The sequence below is a fragment of the Macrobrachium nipponense genome, chromosome 41, assembly GCF_015104395.2.
Source record: "Macrobrachium nipponense isolate FS-2020 chromosome 41, ASM1510439v2, whole genome shotgun sequence".
Classification (NCBI taxonomy): Eukaryota; Metazoa; Arthropoda; class Malacostraca; order Decapoda; family Palaemonidae; genus Macrobrachium; species Macrobrachium nipponense.
This window is the reverse complement of record NC_061102.1, coordinates 11,505,310-11,530,258: the sequence shown is the minus strand read 5'-3', so window position 1 is coordinate 11,530,258 and position 24,949 is coordinate 11,505,310. Positions and strand designations below refer to the sequence as shown.

At 38.8% G+C, this 24,949-nt stretch overlaps 1 protein-coding gene across 3 annotated transcripts in view; it reads right to left on the bottom strand.

Moving 5' to 3' along the window:
- LOC135212499 (mitotic spindle assembly checkpoint protein MAD2B-like) overlaps positions 1-24,491 on the bottom strand; it is a 27,135-nt gene extending 2,644 nt beyond the window's left edge. The window contains exons 1-5 of one of the 3 annotated variants that reach the window (XM_064245989.1): positions 24,372-24,491; positions 19,614-19,735; positions 18,922-19,040; positions 760-938; positions 409-577 (exon numbers count right to left, since the gene is read on the bottom strand). In XM_064245989.1, coding sequence (XP_064102059.1) covers positions 409-577; positions 760-938; positions 18,922-19,040; positions 19,614-19,626 — 480 coding nt within the window. In that variant the 5' untranslated portion in view covers positions 19,627-19,735; positions 24,372-24,491. Of the gene's footprint in view, positions 1-408; positions 578-759; positions 939-18,921; positions 19,041-19,613; positions 19,736-22,308; positions 22,407-24,371 lie in introns of those variants that run through there. The other 2 variants (XM_064245990.1, XM_064245991.1) reach the window with 2 other exon arrangements.
- Between the last annotated feature and the right edge of the window lie 458 nt (positions 24,492-24,949).

The following is a 24,949-nucleotide window of genomic DNA, read 5'->3' as shown; positions in this document are numbered from 1 at the left end:
CTGACTTTCATTGAGATCAGTGTTGAGCTGCAGCAAAACGTTAATGGCCATGTTTTACAATTCCTGTGCTTTTATAAAAAAGTTAATATTTGACCATCTGTACATGACCTTCTCTCTACTTTTAAAAATAAAGTTAATATTTGACCATCTGTACATGACCTTCTCTCTACAGAGAAAAGAACAGCAATTAAAAAAGAGAAACTTTACATATATTAAACTCTGCTGATGCAACCACAGTTTTTAATCCTATTTATACAAGAGGATCTCCTTTCTCAATATGAAAATATACTTCATAATATACTAATATAAATTAAGAGTCTTCAAAGGTTTATAAGCAATTCAATTACCACCATAAACAAGAAAACTGTATCATCTAAAGTTCTAAGTTGAAACAAATAATCTGCTTACCTGATGCTGATCTTCAGAAGCCAGAGAACTTCGTACATGGTCTGGTACATGAATCTGAACAACAAAGGAACAACCAGCTGGAAGGGGCCTTAGAAAACAGTCGCTCGTACTCAGCTTTAGGCAAAACGACCTTAGTGCCTCCTCCATGTGTTGTAACTGTGGGTCAGTCCTGAAGACATGGAATTTGCTGAGATCAAGTATTTGTTATGAAACAGTTGCAAGGGAAGTCCGAAAGAATAGCTGTATGGATCATAGTACTACATATACCACCTAGAAAAAGACTGTTAGAACTAATAGAGGTAAATTTTAAGTCTTCCTCAAAAACAAGTTACAAAAGAATAAAAGACTTACTTGATAGCTTGTGGTTTAGTGGACATTTGCTTAATTTCAAAAATAAATTTTTCAACAGGAACCCCACTGGATGACAGCAGTGCGACAACAACCTTGTCAATTTCCCCTTTTTCCAATATGGGTCGTAAGGAGCCAACACAGTCACTTATATAGGTTTGCAAACCAGGATGAATGCACATCTAAAAAAAGACAAGTACCATAAATCACATGAATATGTGTACCACTAAACAGTATGTAACATTTAGCAAAGAAAAGCAAACAGTATCAAAATAGGAGTTTGGATTGAAACATTGAATAACACATAAAATAATAGTATCTACTACAAAAAAAAATGATATTGTTATGATACAATAAAGTTTGTTCATACTTACCTGGCAGATATATATAATCAAAGTGCCCACCCACCTCCCCTCAGGAGACAGTGGCACTAGAAAATCTGAATAGAAAATGGGAATGGTTCCTGATACCCGCCTCCCAGCGGCGAGAATGGGTACTAACCATCTGTCCGTCCACTGCGTGTGCCGGGAGTTTTGAAATTCTGTCGAACTTCGGAGAATACAGCTATATATATATCTGCCAGGTAAGTATGAACAAACTTTATTGTATCATAACAATATCATTTTGTTCATGAAGCTTACCTGTCAGATATATATATAGCTGAATCCCACCTTTGGAGGTAGGGAGAGACAGCATAAGATTTGGGAAACATATCCATGCAGATGATTGACATCTTGGTTCCTTATCTGTTAGCATAGCTGACTTCGTGATTACTGTCACCCAAGTCTGCTTCTGCTTTACTAGAGTCACCAGCAAGGTAGTGACCTGTTGCTGCTGGTCAGTTCTAGATAATCTGTCAACGGGGGCGTGACCACAATGTGACTAGACCATTTGACCATACTATGAGGGCAACGAAGCAAAAAACCGTCACCCAAGTCTGCTTCTACTCTACTGTTGCTGCTGGTGAGTTCTAGATGATCTGTTAACAGGGGCGTGACCACAATGTGACTAGACCATTTGACCCTACTATGAGGGCAGCGAAGCAAAAAAACCACCACCTGACCTAACCTATCATAAGTTAATTTTCCACATAACTTAGGCTAAAGGAAGGGAAGTCCGCCTCAGGCGGTCGACCCTACAACCCTAACTCAATATAAAAGTTAAAAGCTCACCTAACTATTTCCTATAGGATAGGATGAGTGCTACTCCCTGCTCCTAATATAGTGTCTGCGGCAACGTATGGTCCTAGCGAATAGCAGTTCTCGTATGTCGTCTTCACCTCCCAAAGGTAGTGTGAAGCAAACACCGAGTTGCTACGCCAAAATGTGGCATTCAAGATGTCATTGAGTGCCATGTTCTTTTGGAAGGCTACCGAGGTAGAGATAGCCCTCACTTCGTGAGCGTTCACTTTAAACAGCTTCATGTCACTGTCACTACAAGATGAATGCGCTTCCTTGATGGTGTCCCTCAAGAAGAATGCCAGAGCATTCTTAGACATTGGCAGGTCTGGTCTCTTCGTTCTCTGCAAGTAGAATTTGAGAGCCCTGACAGGGCACAGGACTCTCTCTGGCTCCCAACCAATGATTTCGGCCATACCCTTAATTTCAAAAGTCTTGGGCCAAGGGTTGGACGGAGTCTCGTTCTTTGCCAGAAACGTCAGGCTCAAAGAACAAACGGCATTATGCTCCTTATAACCAACGTGATTACTCATAGCTTGAATTTCGCTAACTCTCTTCGCCGTCGCCAGAGCAGTTAGGAAAACAGTCTCTCTAGTCACGTCACTTAGCGACGCAGAATGAAGTGGTTCGAAACGGCTGGACATGAGGAACCTTAGAACCACGTCCAAGTTCCATGACAGCACTTTAGGTTGAGGTACCTTCGTGGTCTCGAATGATCTTAAGAGATCGTGAAGGTCTCTGTCGTTAGCCAAGTCCAGGCCTCTGTGTCGAAAGACTACAGACAGCACACTTATGTAGCCTTTGATCGTCGGGACTGCCAGCTTCAAGTCCTTCCTCAGGTAAAGGAGGAAGTCAGCGATCTGGTTCACAGAGGTCGTGGTGGAGGAAATGCCCTTCTTCTTGCACCAACTCCTGAAAGTGGCCCACTTCGATTGGTACACTGCAAGAGAGGAAGCTCTCCTTGCATTGGCAATAGCTCTTGCCACAGGTCTTGAAAAACCTCTCGCTCTGGCCAGCTTTTGGATAGTCTGAACGCACTCAGACTCAGAGCGGGGAGGTTTTTGTGGTACCTCTTGAAGTGGGGCTGTCTGAGTAGATCTATCCTTGACGGAAGCGTCCTTGGAAAGTCTACTACGAAGGACATGACCTCTGTGAACCAGTCTTTCGCAGGCCAGAAAGGGGCGACTAGCGTCATCCTCGTCCCTTCTGAAGCTGCAAACTTTCTCAGAACTTCCAATAGGATCTTGAACAGGGGAAAGGCGTAAAGATCTAGCCCTGTCCAGTCCCAGAGAAGGGCGTCTTTCGTCACTGCTCCTGGATCCAGAACTGGGGAGCAGTAAAGTGGAAGTCTCTTCGTCCTCGACGTCGCGAAGATGTCCACAAGAGGACGTCCCCACAAACTCCACAGCTCCTGGCATACATCTTGATGAAGGGTCCATTCGGTCGGCAGCAGTTGACCTTGCCGACTGAGGAGGTCTGCACGGACATTCTCGACGCCTGCGACGAACCTTGTAAGGATCGTGACGTCCCGTGCTTTCGCCCACAACAAGATCTCCTTCGCTAGAGTGAACAGGGACTGAGAGTGTGTTCCTCCCTGCTTCTTGATGTAGGCCAGAGCTGTGGTGTTGTCCGAGTTGATTTGCACTATCCGACGAGAGACTTTGTCTTGGAAGAGCTGGAGCGCTAGATGAATGGCTGCCAGCTCCTTGAGGTTTATGTGCCAAGACACCTGTTCCCCTCTCCAGGTGCCTGACACTTCTTCCCCCCCTAGTGTTGCTCCCCACCCCGTGGTAGACGCGTCGGAGAACAACACTAGGTCGGGGCTCTGAAGCTTGAGGGAAAATCCCTCCGACAGCTTCGGAGAATCGAGCCACCACCTTAGGTGACCTTTTACCTCTTCCGAAATCTGCAAGATCATATCTAGATTGTCCTTGTCTTTCCAGTTGTCCGACAGGAAAAACTGAAGAGGTTTGAGGTGCAGTCTTCCCAGGGGAACAAATTTCTCCAGCGAGGAAATGGTCCCCAGCAGACTCATCCATTCCCTCACCGAGCATGATTCTTTCCCTAGAAAGGCTGACACTTTGCTTAAGCCTTGCTGCTGACGTCCCTGGGACGGAAAAGCTCGAAAAGCCACTGAATCCATCTGAATCCCCAGATACACGATGGACTGCGTTGGGGTCAGATGTGACTTTTCGAAATTCACCAGAAGTCCCAGGGACTTCGCTAATGTCAAAGTAGTGTGCAGGTCCTCCAGACACCGGGCTTCCGAAGAGGCTCGAATGAGCCAGTCGTCTAGGTAAAGAGAGATACTGACGTTTGACAGATGAAGCCACCTCGCCACGTTCTTCATTCTAAAAAAGGGATGAAGACCATCGGGGCCGTGCTCAACCCAACAGCAAAGAGCCCTGAATTGGAATACCTTCCCCTTCAGGACAAACCGCAGGTACTTCATCGAACTGGGGATAGGATCCGGGACGGTGAAAAATAGGCGTCCTGAAGATCTAATGACACCATCCAATCGCCCGGTCTTAAGGCCCCAAGAACTGACTGAGGCGTCTCCATCTTGAACCTCTGTTTCTCCACAAAGAGGTTCAAACTGCTTACGTCTAACACTGGTCGCCAACCTCCCAACTGCTTCGGCACCAGGAACAACCTGTTGTAAAAGCCCGGGGATTCTAGGTCCAAGACCTGTTCTACCGCTCTCTTTTCGAGCAGATCGTAAAGAATCTGTTGCTTCTCCCGATGGTATGAGGGCGACAGATCCCTGGGTGTCGTGCACAGCGGGGGCGGCTTCAGGAAAGGGATCTTGTAACCTTTCTCGATGATGTTGAGCGACCAGTTGTCCGCATCTCTCTCTCTCCAGGTTTCCGCAAATAAACGAAGCCTGGCTCCTACCGGTGACTGAAGGACTGCGTTCTCATTTCTTGCCCCTGTGTTTTGAAGGGGCTCTGCCTCTGGAAAGGCCTCTTCCTCGAGAAGGCGGCCTCGAGGATGCTCCACCTCGAAAGGGCTTCTGCTTCTTAGGAGCTTGCATTTGCGAAGACGTCGAAGGGACTGCCGTACGTCTCGAAGACTGAGCTGGAGGTCTTGGGTCGCCTTTTCTTGCAGGCTGACGGCCAGATCTTTTACCATAGCTTGGGGAAAGAGATGGTTTGAAAGAGGGGCATACAGCAATTCTGGCCTCTGTGAGGTAGAGACCGCCTTCGCAGTAAAACTACAGTAGAGCGCTCTCTTCTTCAAGATTCCTGTACAGAAGTGCGAAGCTAGCTCTTCAGAACCATCCCTGACGGCCTTGTCCATGCATGCAAGAACGCTGGACAGCTCCCCCAGGCTAATCGAATCAGGACTACGTGACTGTGTATCCAGGACCCTTAAACACCAGTCCAAAAAACTAAACACTTCTATCGTACGAACGAGTCCCTTAAGGGGACCGTCCGCTATGGCGGATGACATGTCAACTTGAAAAAATAAAAAATAGAGTTATTACTTGTATCTATGCAGAAACATGCCGTGCATGCTTTCCAGAAGTTTTAGCCAATTATTTTTACAAATAATGTAGATATAGCGGTTTTTAAATGATGACGTCATCGTAACTGCGTCGTTTGTATGACTGAGTTTGACAGAATCGTTTTTGCATGTTTATTTTTGCATATATACAGGGATCTTTTCAGATTTTTTTTGGAGATTCTCATACATCTGGTAGCAATGAAAGGTTGTGTGAGAGAGGAGAGCTGTTCAGAGCGGCTATTTATAGGCGAGAGCCGCGAGACTCAGAGAATGACTCAGTTACGCCACACACGTCAAAGAAGTTACACGCACTTCGTCACTTGTGTTTGGTCACTAGCTATTTACGTTGTTTTTATAACTTCTTCGTGAACTTATAGCAATGCCGAAGTTACCTAAGATCAAGAAGGCTACTCAGCAACTAAGGCTAGCAAAATTAGCGAAGGCCAGGAGTATGCTGAAAGAAAAACACAAAAATTCATTGTTATCAGCGCCCTCATTGTCTCGTGTCTCGCCGTCAACATCATTATCTGGTGTCACGCTGAGGGTATTAATACCACTTTTATGGGTAGGACCAGGATCCTTGATGTAGAAATCAACAATAAAAGTACAAATAAAGTAATTATAATAATGTTGTTTTGACTTTTATGAGAAAAAAGTGAAATTTACATAGCAAATCTTTGGGAGCCCATAACTCAAAAACATACTTATGCGCATGTCGGTAACCATTACTTGGTTATTTATTATCCAATTTTGGGGAGAAAAAAAGAAATATCATTGGAGAAAAAGATATCATTGGAAAGAGGAATAAAAACCCACAATTCTTTGTGTGACAGAATTTTGATTTCTTTTTTTCTTTCTTTTTTTTTTTATAGATTTTTGAGTGTCTAGACTAAAAAAAAAAAAAAATTCATAAAAAAAAATCAAAGCAAAAAATCAAAATTCTGTCATACAGAATTGTTCCGTATATAAAGAAGTTTTTATGGTATGATTTTCAATACAATTGATGTCATATTAGCGGAGAAATCTCTACCTATTTTTTTTTTGAAAATCATAATTTTTGCTAATAAAACTAAAAGTTTTTGCTCAAATGACTTGAAATTTTTATATAATGAAGGTATTATATCTAAAACATATATGAAAATTATCTATTTTGCGTAATAAATAAAAAAATAGACATCATAGCGGACGGTACCCTTAAGATGGTGGTCTATTTCAGGAGGAGTCCAAGACACCTTTGCTGATGAAAAAAGGGATCTCTTCGGTGCGTCCACCAGGGTGGCGAAGTCACCTTGGGCAGACGAGGGAGCTCTTAGTCCGACGTCCTCCCCTGTCTCATACCAAATGCCTGCCTTGCCTGTAAGTCTTGATGGGGGCAGGGCAAAAGAATTCTTGTTTTGGACTTTTCTTGACTCCATCCAATTATGTATCTTCTTAAAAGCCCTCTTGGTCGAAAGTGAGGTAGCCATCTTCACGATTCCTGGAGTCTTGATGGCTTTCGAAGATGACAACTGAGAAGGGGGAGAACGAGGGGCCGAAGGTTGGAATTTTTCTTCAAAAGAAGCACGGAGTAAGCTCACCAAGACTTGATAATCCGAAGACGGTGTTGAAGATTGTTCTTCGGTTGCTTCCTCCGACAAGTCTCCTTCATGATGAGTGTCACTTTGAGTGTCCATACGAGCGTCCAGCAAAGCGTTACGCCTGGCGTCCTGCTGAGCGTCCAGACGAGCGTCACGCCTGGCGTCTGGCCGAGCGTCACGCCTGGTGTCCGGCCGAGCGTCACGCCTGGCGTCTAGCCGAGCGTCACGCCTGGCGTCCAGCCGAGCGTCATGCCTGGCATCCAGATTAGCTGCCGAACTAACGTCGTATCTGGCAGCCGACGGTTTCTTTCTCTCGACTGAAGCACGTTTGGGAAGATGATCCTCGCGCTCTCTAGACAACTGCTGGGACTGCCTGGACCTCTTGATTGGCCGTTTATCATCCTTCCTTCTGCGATACTGCTTTGCCTCTCTTTCTGCAATCAACGAGTCAAGTTGCTGTTGAATAGACAATATAATCCTCTTTGACGGAGAACCTTCCTTCTCAGGCGAAGGGCTGATCCTGTGAGAAGACGAGGGGCGAGGGGTGGCCCTCCTCCTTCTCACATGGACCGCCACGGCTCTATCTCTAGAGCGATGGGGCGCCTCCAAAATCAAAAGCACCCTCGTTTGGAAGAAAGTTCCTCTTCTTGGGGATGTGAGCTCGCCAAAGCAGAAAGAGATAAAGGACGTGAAGGCGTCCTCCTCCCTGAGACCAAAGATGACGGCCGCCTGTGCGACATCTTGCATCTTTGCTCTCTTTTGCGGCGGAAAGTCTTCAAATGGCTCAGGAGACGACCGCAAAGCAGAAGGAGCTAACGGACGTGAAACGTCCTCCTCTGAGGAACCAAAGACGACGGCCGCCTGTGCAACATCTAGCGTCTTAGTTCTCTTCAGAGGGCGCGAGACCTTCCGAGAGCTCCAACTCCTGCGCGGGGAGGACGTCTCTGATGATGAAAAGCAATCTTTCAAGATTCGAGCACGATCTTTGGCAGCCTGGGAAGTGTCCACAGGTCCTGCCAAAGGGACGTTATCACTACACCTCACTGCACTATTAACACTTTCCAAAGCGAGCACTTTTGATTCTAGGCTACGTAAAGATTCCAGAATCATAGATAGGGCATTACCCTCCATAGCCGCTATTGCAGGGCCCAAAGGCATTACAGGTTTAGGAGGAATAAATTCTACTGGAGGGGTAGCAGGTGTAACATTATTGCCCTGACATATACTGCCTGATACACTCCTGGAGGAAGACCTCCTGATCCTATCACGCTCTAACTTACGTATATAGGACTCGTATGCCTTCCAACCCGAATCAGACAGACTTTCACACTCCTTGCAACGATCATCAAACATACACACATGATTTCTACAACTCACGTACACTGTGTGGGGGTCTACCAAAGCTTTCGGTAGCCTCACTTTACATTCCATACAACATACTCTGGTGCTAGTCGAACTAGATCCAGACATCTTAGTTAAAGGATATAATCGAGCCAAAATCAAAACAATCCACAATTAGCGTATGCCTAGCCACAGATCCAATATCAAAAACCAAAAGTCAATCAGGATACTCAAGTAGCAAAAGAAGTTCCAAAATCCAATGACGGAGTACTGAAAACAGGTGTTGACAGTACCGGCGACAGAGAAAATCTGAATAGAAAATGGGAATGGTTCCTGATGCCCACCTCCCAATGGTGGGAATGGGTACTAACCACCTGTCCGTCCACTGCGTGTGCCGGGAGTTTTGAAATTCTGTCGGACTTCGGAGAATACAGCTATACGTATGTAAGTGTTTACATAATAAAAATATGGAATGTTAGTCCATATATATAAAAGTCTAAAACTAAAGAGGTCAACCAGATTGCTTGCAGGAATGTGATCAGACTAGAGACGCTAAAGATGACGTATACAATAAGTATGTAGGCTAAGTTGACATGCCGTCACCTGTAGTCATTCAATTGTTTATAAACATTAGTCCAAGCTCCCTGCTTGAGATAACTACCGCCTACGTGATCTGTAGCGTGTCTCATTTGATTGTGTGTTCGTATGAAACTATGTCATTGTATGTATGTTCATATGTTCGAACTACTGTCTGTTCCTTCATAACTTGTAACAGAGATGGTAGACAGGCAGAAGAGAGTTAGCTATCGTCATTAGAAGACCTGTACCTCTTTACCTAAGCTTTATCATGTAGAGGAATAGGATTAGCCATCATCATTGGCAGAAGCGATCAAGCTATCGTTATTAGAAGACTTGTACAATCATATCTGATCTTCACCATGTAAAACTTCAGAAGAATATATAATTTTTTATACTTAGTGTTTTCTACAAGAACCTCACCGAACCATGAGTTTAACACATCGTCGTAAAGATAATACCGACTTCGTAAGTGATCTACAAAACCCAGACACTCCATTGAAGATGGAAGTGCAATACAACGACTTAGCGTATAGATTATCGCTAGTCTAACATTACCTCATAGGGCGCCTTATCATACAAGGCACAAGCCCTAATATGGTGGCCAGCGTACCAGAAGAACTCTACAACGTCCTACGAAGAAAAACCAGAATAGTAAATCATGTATCATAGAAGTCAACGACGACGGAAGCAGCAGATTCTTCAAGCAAAACTTAGTATCATCGTTAGTGAGCGACTTCGGAAAACAACAAGAACTCTTTAACCGACGACGAAAGCAAGAGATTCTTCAACCAATTAGTATCATCGTTTAGTGAATAACTTCAAGAAACAAAACCGACGTGTCTTTTTCTTACGACAACGGAAGCTTCGTCTCTCATTAGAATCATTCAAGAAAACATCGTTAGTGAGCGTTTCCGGCACTGCAAGAAACAAACCGAACGCGTCTGCAGCATCGGATTTTCAAGGGCTCGAATCATCGAAACAACGCGCACGGGGGAAACTGAAGCCAAACCAGGTCGTCCGCTAAATAGAGAAGGAGGACCGAGGCCGTGTGTCGTTATCGGAACACCGTGACTTCCCACAAAAGCAAGCTAAGTACAATTTTTTATTCTTTGGAGTAACTTTGAGTGTTTCCTTTGCAGGTCGAATTTCGTTATTCCTGTGGCTGAAGTTACGAGACATTCTTAATCTTACTTTTTTACAGAAATTATCTATATCATTGAGATTTCGCTACTGCGATGTTTTTATCTTTGAGTGTCTGTTTCCAGAAGTTCTACTGAAATATCATTAATCATATACTATGTTAATTTATCATTTGGGTGATTATTAATCCCTTACGTAACAAATCATATTAAACAGTGAATATGCGTTACGCAGTGGACGTCTGTATTTATACAGATGCATGGATAGGGTCGTTAAGCACCGTAGTGATTAGAAAACACACAAAAAAACAAGTGGAACACCCGTACAAATCTATATAAATTAGAGGTAACACTATTTCGGGTCATGACAATAAATGCTCCTTTGCAAGTCCCGATCGCAGTTTTAGCCTTGAGTTTTTTGAGTTATATAAAATATCGAACCTCAATGACTCAACTTAACTTTAAAAATATGGCTGGATTGCAAGGAATAACATGTCTGTAAAAAACTTTCATCAGGCTAAGTGCGCTGACCAGGATCCCTCACTATTCAAATTTTAGCAAAGAAGAAGTACAAACAGTTAATATGGAATGCAGTAGTGATAACTTGTCTTATTAGTAATCGCTCAGTTCCTAATAGTTCGTCATTCATTGCTTTATACGTAACCAGCAACATAATGCTAAAAACACACAATATGTTGCCGATGGTAATAAATAAAAGAGAAGGATCCTAATTATTACAAAAAGAAATAGAAACAGTAGCCCGTTCAGAATCAAACAAGCAAACTCGGTGACTGTGTCACCTAGTCAAGCGGTCAAGGTCAGTCAAAAAACTGCCGAAGTGTTCAAAGCAAAGCAAATTCCACAATAATTAAGACGAACTCTAGCAGAGTGGGGAAAAAGCGATGTTGGATCATACATCCCAAATACCTTTTGTTTTAAAATTAAAAAGGAATTTCCCTATGCATCACACGACCGTATTAAGTAATCAGAGCAGGTTTTCGTTTTTTTTTTTAATACATAAGTTATTATTAAGTAGTGGTGGATTTAGCCCGACTGTACGCGCCGTAAAAAATAAAAATTAGAATATCTTGATTTATTTCATTAGTACACGTATTATCCTGTATTTACGGACTCACCGTCTGTTGTTCGAACTTCCCTAATGAGAAGTCCGGATAAGCGAGCGCTTACAGATACCTCTATAGTTATAAAAAACATTGATCTGTATCTAGTGTAATTGTAAGATCCATCTAGGGGTATACAAAATATTATCTTACATCCTGCAAAATAAGGCGTGTTTATCAAAGGAAATCCTATAAAACCTTCAAACATATTAAAATCCGTTTGAACAGTTAATCAAATAATAACTTATATAAAGGAACTATACATTTGTCTCATAAATCGTAACATTGTCAAATGACCCAACAGAATTCTCCCACAACCGCAGTCGCACTTTGCACGCAAAATCTCGAGAAGCATGCACCCTCGAATGTCTTAGTGCGTGTAAAAAGACCTTGCTGGGAAATGAAATTTTAATCCTTCCCGACACTCTGAAATATAACGATTTCCGCGAACAAAGCCCTAAAAGTATACATATCGTGGATACGGAAGTTATATATCGCATTTTTTATTGTTGCTAATTTTTAATCACGCCCAACCAGTAGTGGATGAATCTCTCTGATAATCTATCTAAAGTAATATCCGTAAAGTCATTCAAGCAGAGGTGATTCAGCAGAATTTTTTTTTTTTATTCTTTTACCTGAATACCAGGAAGTTTCTCCACTGGCGAGTGATCTCTGGAAAAAACGGATGTAATTTAACACAAAACACGGTCTAAGGACAAACATAAAGCTATTTACGTACCTTCGTATAGATTCTCAATGAAATTTCAAAATAGAGATAAATGACGAAGTGAAAAAATGTTAGTAATAGGAGTCATTAGGAAATCAAATAGCCCATATAATTTTTCCCTCAAACGTCATGCCATAAAAGATCGGACTTGGCGGATCTGCGCAGATTACGGTCGCTTAAACAAGGAAACGACTTCCGATAGTTTCCAGTGCGATGTACCGACGACATCTTATCTCTGTTAAGGTTAGAATAAATTTTTTTCACCAACTGGACTTACTTAAAAGCTTTTACCAGATACCATTACCTAAGTGATTGTACCTCATACTCCGTTTTCAGCACACTCAGGGGACATTATCAATTTTTTACGTATGCCTCCGGCTTACGTTGCGCCCCAATTACAATATAGTGTTTGGAGACTTTTAGGGGATAACCTACATGCCTATATGGATGATCTTGTAATCTTTTCTAATACCTTAGAAGTACATTCACATAAAGTAGAGCTAGTGCTACAGAGACAAAGACAAATAATCTCAGAGTAAAATATCTAAAAGTGAGTTTTTTAAAAAAACCGAACATGTTTATCTAGGTTTATGTGTCTGGTCAAGGTCTTAAAAGTAGTCCATGGTAAGGTGTCGGCTATTCATAACTTTCCAGTACTTATTAACGTAAAAGGGGGATACAGCACTTTTGCGCTGTAGTGGGTATTACAATCGTATGCAAATATGTAACTCTTCAATCATGACAGCTCCTTTAACAGATCTTACGAAGAAGAGCGTAGATTTATTATGGTCTAAAAAGCATCAACAGGCGTTCGATATCTTAATAGCGGAATAATGCAGCTTACCTAACTTAAAAAATCAGCTGTATATAATAAGGAAATTTTTTTTTTTTAATTGGGCAACAGACGCCTCAGACCAAGGGGTAAGAGGGATACTACTTCAGTAATGTGATAAACAGTTCTTTCCTATAGCTTTTTATTCACGTAAACTAAAGCCCTCTGAAAGTAAATATGCAGTAATAGGCAAGGAAGGGCTAGGTATCTTAACTCACTAGTACATCTTAAGTTCATAATCTATGGCTATCCTGATAAAGTCCTTACTGAACATGAGTCCTTTACCGAGTTTTTCAAAGGCTTTAATCACAGTCCAAAAGGAACTCGGTGACAAATGATCATTCAGGTCTTTGGAGCCAAGATAAGATATCTACCTGGGAAAGCAATTATCATAGCTGACGCATTATCCCGCAATCCCGCACCATACAGCAAAGAACCATTAATTAGACTAAAAGATATAGAAACATCCGTACCTATTGTTAAAACCGTATCTAAACAAGAAAATTCCAATTAACCCAAGAGATCGCGAGCATTGAATATCTGGGTTGGAGCGCAGCTGAAAACGTTACAAACTGAACAAAGCAAGAGTCAACAGACATAACCCAAACAATAAACACTTCGAACGGAAACAGAGTCAGCAGCAATAAACACCAAACAATAAACACTTCGAAACGGAAACAGGGTCAGTGGCTAAGCAAAAACAATAAACACTTTTGAGCAGAAACCCTAAAGCAAAAGTACATTTAAAGTATCAAAATAATGTAATCAAATGTAATATTATATGTAGGTCTGTGACGAGGAAAACCCGAAGAACACAGCAGATGACTAACGACCAGGTAGTAGTAATAATCTTTCTCATACCAATCGTCATAAACTGGTTGCATTCCGTCATCAGGCTTTGAGGGTTCCCCTCCTTTTTCACAGAAAGCCAAATCACTGTTTTCTGGCCTACAATGCTTACAGATATAAAAAAGCTCATAACTAATTGTAACACGTGTCATGAAAACAAGGGATACACTAAGACACCTGTCAGTTTAGGGGCCTATCCTGTGCCAAATCAATCCTTGAAAGAATATACGTAGAATTATTAACAGAATTACGAGTCTGACAGAGGGAATAAACACTTCTTAGTGTTAATAGTTCCTTGACACGTTATATAGAATTAATAGCACTAAAAACAAACACCGCAATTGAGTGCGTTAGGAATATTTATGAGTGCTAAATCAGTAAACATGGAATTCAACACATGATAATCTGACTCGGGTGGTGTAAATCAATAATAATCTCCATAACACGTGGTGTGAATTCTTTTCCATAAAAAGAAAAACCAATAATATATTTATCACCCAGAGTCAATTCGGTTTGGTAGAATAAGAGATAATTAAATAGGAAGTGTCAATGTCTTAAGAGTTACAACTCGTGATGTTGGATCCGGACTGGATTATAGCGGTTCTCGCGGTTTAAATACCTTTATCATTTATATCTTGTATCTATAGAATTGATGCCGCAAGTAGCCTTATACGGTACGCCGCTAGAAACACTTTTCACATATTCAAAGCCAACCATTAATTTATCAAATATATATAAAAAAATAAAATATGTAAATAAATAAATATAAAAAAATAAAATAAATATGGATACAAGTGGAGTCAATATAATACACTCCGTAAGAAGTCGGAAGGGTTACAAATTATAATAAAAAAGGAAAATCACGATAATATCAATAAGCAAAAACGTAACCATTAAATATCCAAATATATATGCGTAAAGATTTGAACTCTAACTTAACGCTTTAGTAATGACAAATAAGCTAAAAGTTCAAAACACATATCAAAACCTACTGACATATTGTCTGTCCCGGTAATTTATATTCGTAGTCAATGAAAAAAAAAATAATTAAATAAATAAATGAATAAATAAAATAAATAAAATAAAATAAAAGAGATTTTAAAGTCAGGAAGTCTAGAAGTGAAAATGTTATCTATGAAATAATCCTATATGAATCTTATACAGGGTTAATAATATATAGAATTTGTATGGAAACCTTTTTCATTAGTTTCAATAAGGAATATTTAATTTAACATAATCTTGCAGTTTTCCAACATGAAACTAATATATTGTTCAATTTTGGTACTGTTTTTTTTTTCAGACATTCTTCTCATGTGGGTCGAGTATTAAAAGAAAAACAAAAAAATTATCCTAAAGTCGTATCTCTTACAGCAAGTAACGTAACTCTTAAGCTGGTGACGACGTCATCAGTTCTAGAAGGTCTGTCGCGTTTGCCGTATCAGCAGTGATTCCTTTAACCTCAAATATCTGCTTACACAGGCTTCATCTGTGTGTCGTCTCTGCTTGCAAAGCAGATTGACTGGAGAAAGGAATGCTTAGTTCATGAACTTCACATGTGGTTCATAGGTCACATGACAGGCCACATAACATATTCTTATCCGTGTGTGTAATGCAATTAGTTAAGGACTTGTAATCATTTTAAAATTAATGAACAATATAAGCAAATAGAATTTCTATAACAACAAAATGAATTAATTTTTTTTTCTGAACCTCATAGACATTTAGAAGTATCAAGATATGTATATATGAAATATTTACTTGCAACATTAGCCTATTACAATTCAAGTAAAACATTCATGGGAAAATGTCACATTTTCTTGAAAAACCCAAAGTTTATATAGAAATTAGTTACATAGTGGGTTTTTCGTTGCATCTCCTACCTATTAATAATGTTTTAAAAGTTAACCTCAGAGGATGCGCACGAGAAAATTGAATATGAAACTTTTGTTAGGGCACATAGAATCATGATTAATCTTCTCTTTGACTCTTATGTTGCCTGGCAATCTTACAATTAGCTCGTTTTTCCACTTCTTTGTCTAGTACTTACTATCAGTAATCTTCGAATTTTCTTTGAGATTCGTAATGATATCTATTTATTTTTTATAATTATGGATATTTTTACAAGTCATCATAGACCTGGATAGGTTCACTCATTGTTAATGCCATGGATAAAAAGTTTGTACAGCGGACTCTTCTGAATTCCAAAATATCAGCGAATTCATGTGGGTTAAGTCTGGTCTAAATGGCTCTCTTCCCTCCCCTGTATTTGGATGTCGTCTGAATTTACTTTGCCCTTGTGACAAGTATAATTTCACTTGCAGGCTGATTAATGGAACCGGTTACAGTATCCTGCAGTACGAGAGTTTCACATAGCAACTTCAAAAATCAAAAATCGTTCGTCGCAGCGGACGACTACAGTCAAGTAACAACCGCCTACAATGTGAAAGGAATTTCATGGACTTCTTCGACCGACACCGTATCTCGTCGTTAATCTCGTTTTAATGCGGAACGCTCCAGCGGCTGTCGGAATTCGACTACAAAAAAGGGACATACTTCCGACAATTACGACCCGAAGGATATTCAACTCTACTTTGCTGGCGAAGGACTCCTGCTGGGATGATCTATTCATCGCGAACGTAATCGTGTAGCTTAGGATGCAGAGAATAAGTATGAGCGCAATATAGAATGTTGGACCCGCCCAGGCAAATTTTCCCCTTGTTTTAACCATTGAAAAAGGCCGTTTCATTGGCTATAGGTGGTTGTCTGGAACTGTGTAATGGACGAAAAGTTGTTTGAACGCTAGTTAAAAGTGAAGTAGTATAACCTCGGTCATGTATCCTATATATATTTGTATCAGGTATCCTATATATTAATTGATCATAAATAACCAGAGTCGAAAATATATCTTTGCGCTGTACGCAATAGGAATCTCTTATATAAATGATCATAAATAACAGAATCTAAAATATCTTTGCGTGTACGCAATAGGAATCTATTTAAAGTGCACATATATTAATCATAATTATATGAATCCATATACATATGTATAAACAAATCAGGTAGCCTATAATCAATCAGTTACCTTTTACCTTAACAATATCCGCAGATATATAACAGTTAGCATAAAAAGCAACGAATCAATCAGCATAAACATTAATAATTTTATCATTTCATATATGAAAATTTTTATCAGTTAAAATATGATTTTTATCATGTTAATCTTCATTCTATGCAATTATCAGAGTACATTAGTATTTTCTGTAGCATATGTATCTTAATGAAATGAAGTGAAAAACTGTATCATTATATATCATGTGATCACTATTATTTACCAATATCATTGTTTTCTATTTTATTACTTGAATCAATTCATGTACACCATGAATTTTTATTTACTTATATATATATATATTCACATAGTGTCTGTATCACACTCCTATAAGTCAAATGCAAGTCAAGTTTGAGTAATGTTCAGTAGTTGGTTTTTGGTAGCTGACCGAGCTGATGTAAGTGTTTACATAATATATGGAATGTTAGTCCATATATATAAAAGTCTAAAACTAAAGAGGTCAACCAGATTGCTTGCAGGAATGTGATCAGACTAGAGACGCTAAAGATGACGTATACAATAAGTATGTAGGCTAAGTTGACATGCCGTCACCTGTAGTCATTCAATTGTTTATAAACATTAGTCCAAGCTCCCTGCTTGAGACAACTACCGCCTACGTGATCTGTAGCGTGTCTCATTTGATTGTGTGTTCGTATGAAACTATGTCATTGTATGTATGTTCATATGTTCGAACTACTGTCTGTTCCTTCATAACTTGTAACGGAGATGGTAGACAGGCAGAAGAGAGTTAGCTATCGTCATTAGAAGACCTGTACCTCTTTACCTAAGCTTTATCATGTAGAGGAATAGGATTAGCCATCATCATTGGCAGAAGCGATCAAGCTATCGTTATTAGAAGACTTGTACAATCATATCTGATCTTCACCATGTAAAACTTCAGAAGAATATATAATTTTTTATACTTAGTGTTTTCTACAAGAACCTCACCGAACCATGAGTTTAACACATCGTCGTAAAGATAATACCGACTTCGTAAGTGATCTACAAAACCCCAGACACTCCATTGAAGATGGAAGTGCAATACCAACCGACTTAGCGTATAGATTATCGCTAGTCTAACATTACCTCATAGGGCGCCTTATCATACAAGGCACAAGCCCTAATACGTATACATATATCTGACAGGTAAGCTTCATGAACAAAATAAAGCACTGTATCATGATTTCACCGAGGGAACTGCATGTTTTGCTTCCTTGTTTCAGATTGAGGTATGGACCCCAATGCATTCTTTACTTACAGCAGTTAGCATATTCTTCCTTCCACTTTGCAACTGGCTTAAAAAAACTTAGTAGTGATAATGACCTTGATGATAATCATCTACTTACACCTTGCAGTCTGAGGCTGATGCTTAATGAATTTATGTTCTGGTCAATAGCAGAATGAGGTATGTCATCATTCAAACTATTTTCTGTATCTCAACATTATTCACCAAACATTTCACCATTCCATAGACAAACAAGATACTCTGCCTACAGGGTGCCTTGCCCTGTATACTACATATAAGAATAATATTCACATTAATAATATTCCCTCCCTTTTACTTTTTATCCATTACTTTAATATTTGGCAACCTTCTTTCACACTGCTGTGTTCGAATTCCCACCTTGCTTACAAGAACAGTCTTATGAATTGGGAATGTGAGTCTAGACATGATATGACCTTCAAAATTCAATGATTTTGAATAACTTTATCATTAATTAGTAAAGGAAACTTTAATAGTACTTTTGGATTTTTGCAGCCATCAGCATATAATGGCAAATAATAAACAACCCATGTAGGCACATAAATCTGTTATGTATAAAAAGTTAATAGCCTCAAAAACTGACACACCCTATAAATATAAATTTACAGATGTATAACACTGTTTTGTGCAGCAATATGTGCCTAAATTATCATTAACTGATGTAAAGTATGTGTGCCTGGGGAGCTGCTGATAGCAAGATTTGGCAGAAGTAAATCAATGAGGTTGGGTTAAACAAATATCTTTCAAGAGCTAAACCATTTATTAGCATCTTTCTCTTGTAAACCAACAGAAAATTTAACATCCTTTGGCAATGTCTACAACAATCAAAACATGCTCAACATGTGGTGTAACCTTAAAAGATAACTGTTTAAGGGTTAATATCTTAGGTAACGAATTAAAATTAATCACACAACAATATATACAAAACCACACACAGCTCACCTGTACAGGGCAATTGTACTTCTTTCTTCTCTGAAACACTGATTGTGGATAGATTTCCCTCGAATAAAGAACAAGGTTGATTGCAACTTCCAAAAACTCTAACACAATATCAGATGATACTGAAAGAAAAATTAGCATACAATATTTGAAACTTTTAATCCAGTGTACGAAAATGCTGAGTGAGGATATTTAAAAATTCAAAATAATTAGGACCCCAAATGGTTAAAAAAATTTGATGGACAGTTCTGTACAGTAAGAGTAACATGTTTATTTTTTATTTTTATTTATTTATTTTTTTTACTAAACTATCATGTTTCCCTCAATACAGTATAAAATACCATTAAATACGAGCTATAATTATGACATCAAGAGAAGTAGAACTTAATATGTTTAGTATGTGTGCATCAGCAATAATAATAAAGCCTTTGTGAGTACTGGACAGTAATTGATATAAATACGTACCAGCATTAGGAACGATAGCACAAAATCTCCTTTTCTTTAGTTATTTTTTATCTCACTCTACATACAAAGTAAACATCATTGTGATGTGTATGTACTGTGATTACTAGAAAGACAAATAACCACTGACAACTAAAAATTTCTATTAGTCTCTGAGCTAAAAGTTGCAGTCAGTGCTTTATGATTTCAACTATTGAGAAACATGAATACCAGAGATTCACAACAAAGCTTACCTGAAAAATCCATGACTTAATGTTCCCCAAAATAGCATACTATACTATAGGTTCTTAACTTTGCCAGCACTGTCAACAAACAGAAATTTTTCTCTTCTTGTGCATTATAGCAGTAAGTATGCCTGAAATAAGAACAGTTTTATAATAAAACATATAAAATGTTTTTTGTAATATAAATTAATATCAGTAATTCATTTTTCTAACACAGTATTCATATTTTTTGGGAACAATTGTATGATTATTTAATCAATACTTTGACTACTAATTATTTTGTCACGTCATACATCAGTGGTCAGTAATGATGATGGGGGGAGGATATTTTCCATGGCGTGATGTGTAATATAAATATATTCTAAAGTTTAAAACATTAATTCTTCTTCCTCATTCATCCATTACTTTAGGTGGAACAGCTCTTGCTGCTCTCAGCAGTTGACTTGCCTAAGAACCACTGGAGTGAAGAGTCTAAGAATCTAGAGGTTGGACAGACTAATGCAGTCATGAAATAATACCTTGTTTGTAAGGTCATGTGTCGTACTGAGTTGGGCTGTTTCCACAATGAAGACACTACCAGAGATTGTGTCAAATGAGACACAGAAATCAAGATACTAAGTGTAGGGTGAATTTTAAAAGTTGCAAAGCTTTGACCATAGAAATAAAGAAAGTAGCTGGACAATATTGACTGTGAACACATTTTGAATTGTGTCTGCCAGAAAAAAAAATTGCAAATTAAGAGTTAATCATTAGTATTTTTATATTAATTTTTGAGCATTTACAGCAAATTAGAATTAGCTGCATTATTAATTGTCTCAAGGTTCTTAAGAATTTCACATAGGGACAGTATTTGTGTTGAAGAGTGTTATCATAACACAGATTGGACATATGGAATTCAGTGTGATTTGGTGAATGTGGTTAAAAATATTTGTACATGAAAATAAGAGTGAGCGTCCTATACACTGCTTTTAGCAAAGATCAGACCTCACAAAAAAAAATAAAAACTTGAAGAGAGAGAAAGAGAGGCGTGGGAATGTTACTTGGATAGGAGGATTTAATAAATCCTCCAACAAGGAAAGTTATAATCTATTTGAAAAGAAACTTCCCTGAGAAGAATAAGATGACATAAGGCTAGTAAATTAGTAGAATATGCCTAGCATACACTTAACCAAGTTATTCTTACTAGGCTATTACATGCATAAGCTATAAACTCTATTATACTTCTTTATAAGCATGGGAATGTCATGTGGATATAATAATAAAGGCACAGGATATTGGTACAGCAGCCGTATACTGATCGCGACAGATATTGGTACAGCTGTGAATTGCACATGCTTCAATTTCAGACAGTGTGGTAGGGGTACGTCAGATTCTGTCAGTGGTGCCGTATTGCGATCTTGACTTGCTGTAGGTATGGCAGTTAGCCGTATCCTTTACCAGTTTGCTAATCGTACAGCAGTTGCCGTACCTATAGCTATGAGCTATAGGTATGGCACTAGAGGATCAGTAAAGGTAGTAATAATAGTTAAACTGAATTGTTTTGCTGAATATGTTCAATTCAAAGAGTCAAAGTGAAGCACCATACTGCCATCACCAAAGCACCAAAACATTTCGACAGTAGACGAAAATATAAAAAATTACAATAATACTTAAACATAGTACTTAGATTTTGACTATATACATGAAAAATAAAACTAAACTATTCTATCTGTGTACTTCAAGATTTAAGCTTCTTTGAATCTCCTCTAAACCGTGTAATAATACATTATTTTTTGCTGAAAAACCAGATGTTTTCAGGTTTCAACGAGCTGAAAAATGCCATATGCGTCTACGAAGAGCCAAAATTCCAGAAATTGATATCCGTAGGTCATGAACGTGTGAATTGGCCCTGAAAAGAGCTCCGAAGAGGAGATTCAAAGAAGTTTTGAAGTACACAAGAATTTTGCTCTGCTGTATTCATGGTGATAAAAAAACTACCAAAGTTGATCCTCTGGTAAACGGCTTAATCAATCGTAAGTAATCATCCAAATCAGGTCTATATTAACAGCATGTTTCCCATATTGGTAGCACTGCTGACTGCTCCACTACTTTACTAGCTAGGCCTCAAATCTTTGAATCTCCTCATCAGAGCTCTTTTCTGGGCTGATTCGATCGTTCGTGACCTACAGATATACAATTTCTGGAAGTTTGACTCTTCATAGATGTTTATTGCCTTTTACAGCTCGTTGAAACCTGAAAACATCTCCTTTTTGGCAAAAACTGATTTATGATGACACAGTTCATGTTGCTCGATCGCCATTTCCTTGCTGTCACCTATATCCTTGAGGCAGTAAACAAGGATTCGCGCACGCGCTATTCATAGGCCGTACCAATATCTATCGCAATCAGGATACGGCCGCCATACCAATATCCAGTTCGGATAATAAAATAACCAGGACCATGAAATTATTTCAAGTATTTTATTATAGACTATATTTGGAATGAGGTTGCACTTAAGACCTAGTAGGCATAGTAGCATCCTAGGTTAGGTTAGGGCATATCCTTGTAATTTACTCCAAGGCTCATGGATATCTAGGTCAGGTTAGGTTGGGAGAGTCGCTCTTAGGTCAGGTAAGAATAAACTTGGTACTCTAGGTTAGGTAACCTAACTTGATACTCTAGGTTAAGTTAGAGATGGTAAGGTTAGGATGCATTCCTAGTATACCTAACTAATCCTGTATCTTGCGGTTTATACCTAGGGTAAACAACCGCAGATGATCCATCGTCATCACGCTGGCCAGGCCTTGTTCACTCGACACATAGCTAATTGGTGAAACAAGAATACAATTACAACTTTAAGCATACCATTCAAAAGATTGAAGTTTTGTCAACATAATGTGATATATGAAAGCACCATACAAACTAAAATAAGCATGTGAGCTCTTCGTAAAATATGTTTTCAAGGCAGTTTTGAAATCCAATATGGCGGCTATCATCAGGCTGGCCCGTCTAACCACAGACAATCCACCATCTTTCCCAGCCTTCCCAGCACTCATTTGAATAATGTTAGCGTAAATATATAACTTTTATTGATCTTACTCAATATTGCAGTTGTAATCAGCACAATAAAACAACATTTTGTTGCCTATATTAGTGAAAGTATGAAACTTTTTATTCCCGGGGTCACAGTTTGAACTGAATTCATTTTTACCTTGTAATTGGTTGTTTTATCCTTACTGCCATCACAACTGAAACTCCACAGTGCTTATTTGATTGTAATTATACACATTTTGGTCTTAATTCACTCCACATTGCACTTGAACCATGTTGCTGTTCCTGGTTCCTAGGCACTCACTCCGCAAACACAGTTACAAGCAGCAGACGACTACACTGTTTATGAGGTACAAAGCTTTATTCCCTTAATTGTTTACTTTACTCATTATTTAGTTTAACTTTACTTCAAAATGTTTATTTAATTCATGTCTATTATCCCTTTTTTGCAACCAAATTAACCCCCAAAAATTACAGATATTTCTGAAGTATGAGCAGACGACAGCAAAAGCACTCATCGTTGCCAATCTAGTGGAGCTTCACACATACGCCGATGCATTTACAAACTGTTTTCATGAATTCTAGTTGTCATAGTAAGGCATTAATGATAAAATTGCTGTACCTTAATATGTGTATATAGCCTACTACAAATAGATACGCTAATTTCACTTATTTCCCCGGTTTTGTGTAAGTCTTAAACTCAGTTTGGAGGGTAAACACCAATTGACAACACTGATAATCAATTGAAGAGCGCAAAACGCCGCAAAGAATGTCGTAGTCCCCTTGAATAAGTACGAATAAGTGCTGGTTAGAGGTCGGGGTTACAATTGTTGTGATGAAAGAGCCCCAGCGTCTATGGGTACAAGTGGTGTGCAAATTTAGCACAAGAAATGGGAAGTTTGTTGACACAAGCGACTCCGCAAACATCGAGATGGCGTCAATCTTTGAAATATTTGGAGTTGTAAGTAAAACCTTCGAAAGCGTTTTGAGGTTGTGAGCACTGCGTTGGCCACCCTTTCATTACCCTCTGTTTAAATCTTAAAATATAGCCTTAATTTCTAACTTTGGAGAAAATACTTACTTCGAAAGGAGAGTATACCTACCTAGAGGTCTTGAGCTCCTGTTATCACCACCAACAACTCATGACTGATGACCATCTCTGGTGTCAGGACATGTTAAAGTAATTTTTCGGAAGGTGGCCAAAACCTCGGTAGTCGGTGAGTTGGCCAGTCCACTCGGTAGTTTACCCTATAGCCTAGGTAGGTACCTACTAGGTATTATAGGTAGGGCTAAACAGTTTAGTTAAATCACATGTAATGATTAGCTAAACTGGTGATTTTTGGTCTTCCCAATACCTAGTGCCTAGTAGTACTAAAATCCACATTTTCCCATTTGGAGAACCCGAAAATTAGTAAATATATAGGTAGTAGGTACTACCTAGGTAGCTACTAGTGGGTGCTCGTAAATAGGTTACGTAATTAGTAGGTAGCTACTAGTAGCTAGCCTAGTATAGTAGCCTAAGTAGCTAGGCTATACCTAGGTATGCTTCAGGAGCCAGTAAGTATAGGTAGTCCTAGGTAGGCTAGTAGTAGCTACTTGGAAAATATTAGGCTACTAGTAGGCTAGTACTACCTATAAGCTAGTTTACGTATTAGCCCTAGGCTAAACTTCAAACCGAATATTACCTTGAAATACCATAATTTTACTAATTAACATAATAAAAATGAAAGAACTTACTAAAAATTATTTAATTCATGCAGTAGCGGAACTAGTTTTGAAAGTAGTATAAATCAAGGCGGACATAAAATAATAGTTATAGTAGTAGTATTTGCGGGTCTGAAATTTGGTACGGCTCCCTTTTCTATTCTAGATTAAGTTTGACTATGCATGAGTTTATTTCTTTAAAGAATCATCGGCTTTTGATCAATTTTCTAATATTCTAAGTTTTATCGCTAAATAGTAGATCTATGAAACGTTAACTATCAGTTCATCATTTAATTTTTATCCTCATATTCGCTATTTAGTGTGGCTATGCTAATCATTAGCAGTTTTACCCTATGATCTTTCTCTTTTTTAAAAGATTTCATTTTAATTATATTTCTATATACAGGTAAATTTACTATTTAACTGACATAATTTACATATCCATACATGCTTTCTAGCTGTAGTAGTACCAGTCTAACTACCTCATAGAGGTATTGCCGATTATCTCTCAGAAGATAGAGTAATTGATGTGGAAGTGTTTATAATTAGACAGGAAAAAATTAATAGTAAATTAATAGTCACTGGGCCATTCTCTGGCAAAAGACTCGAAA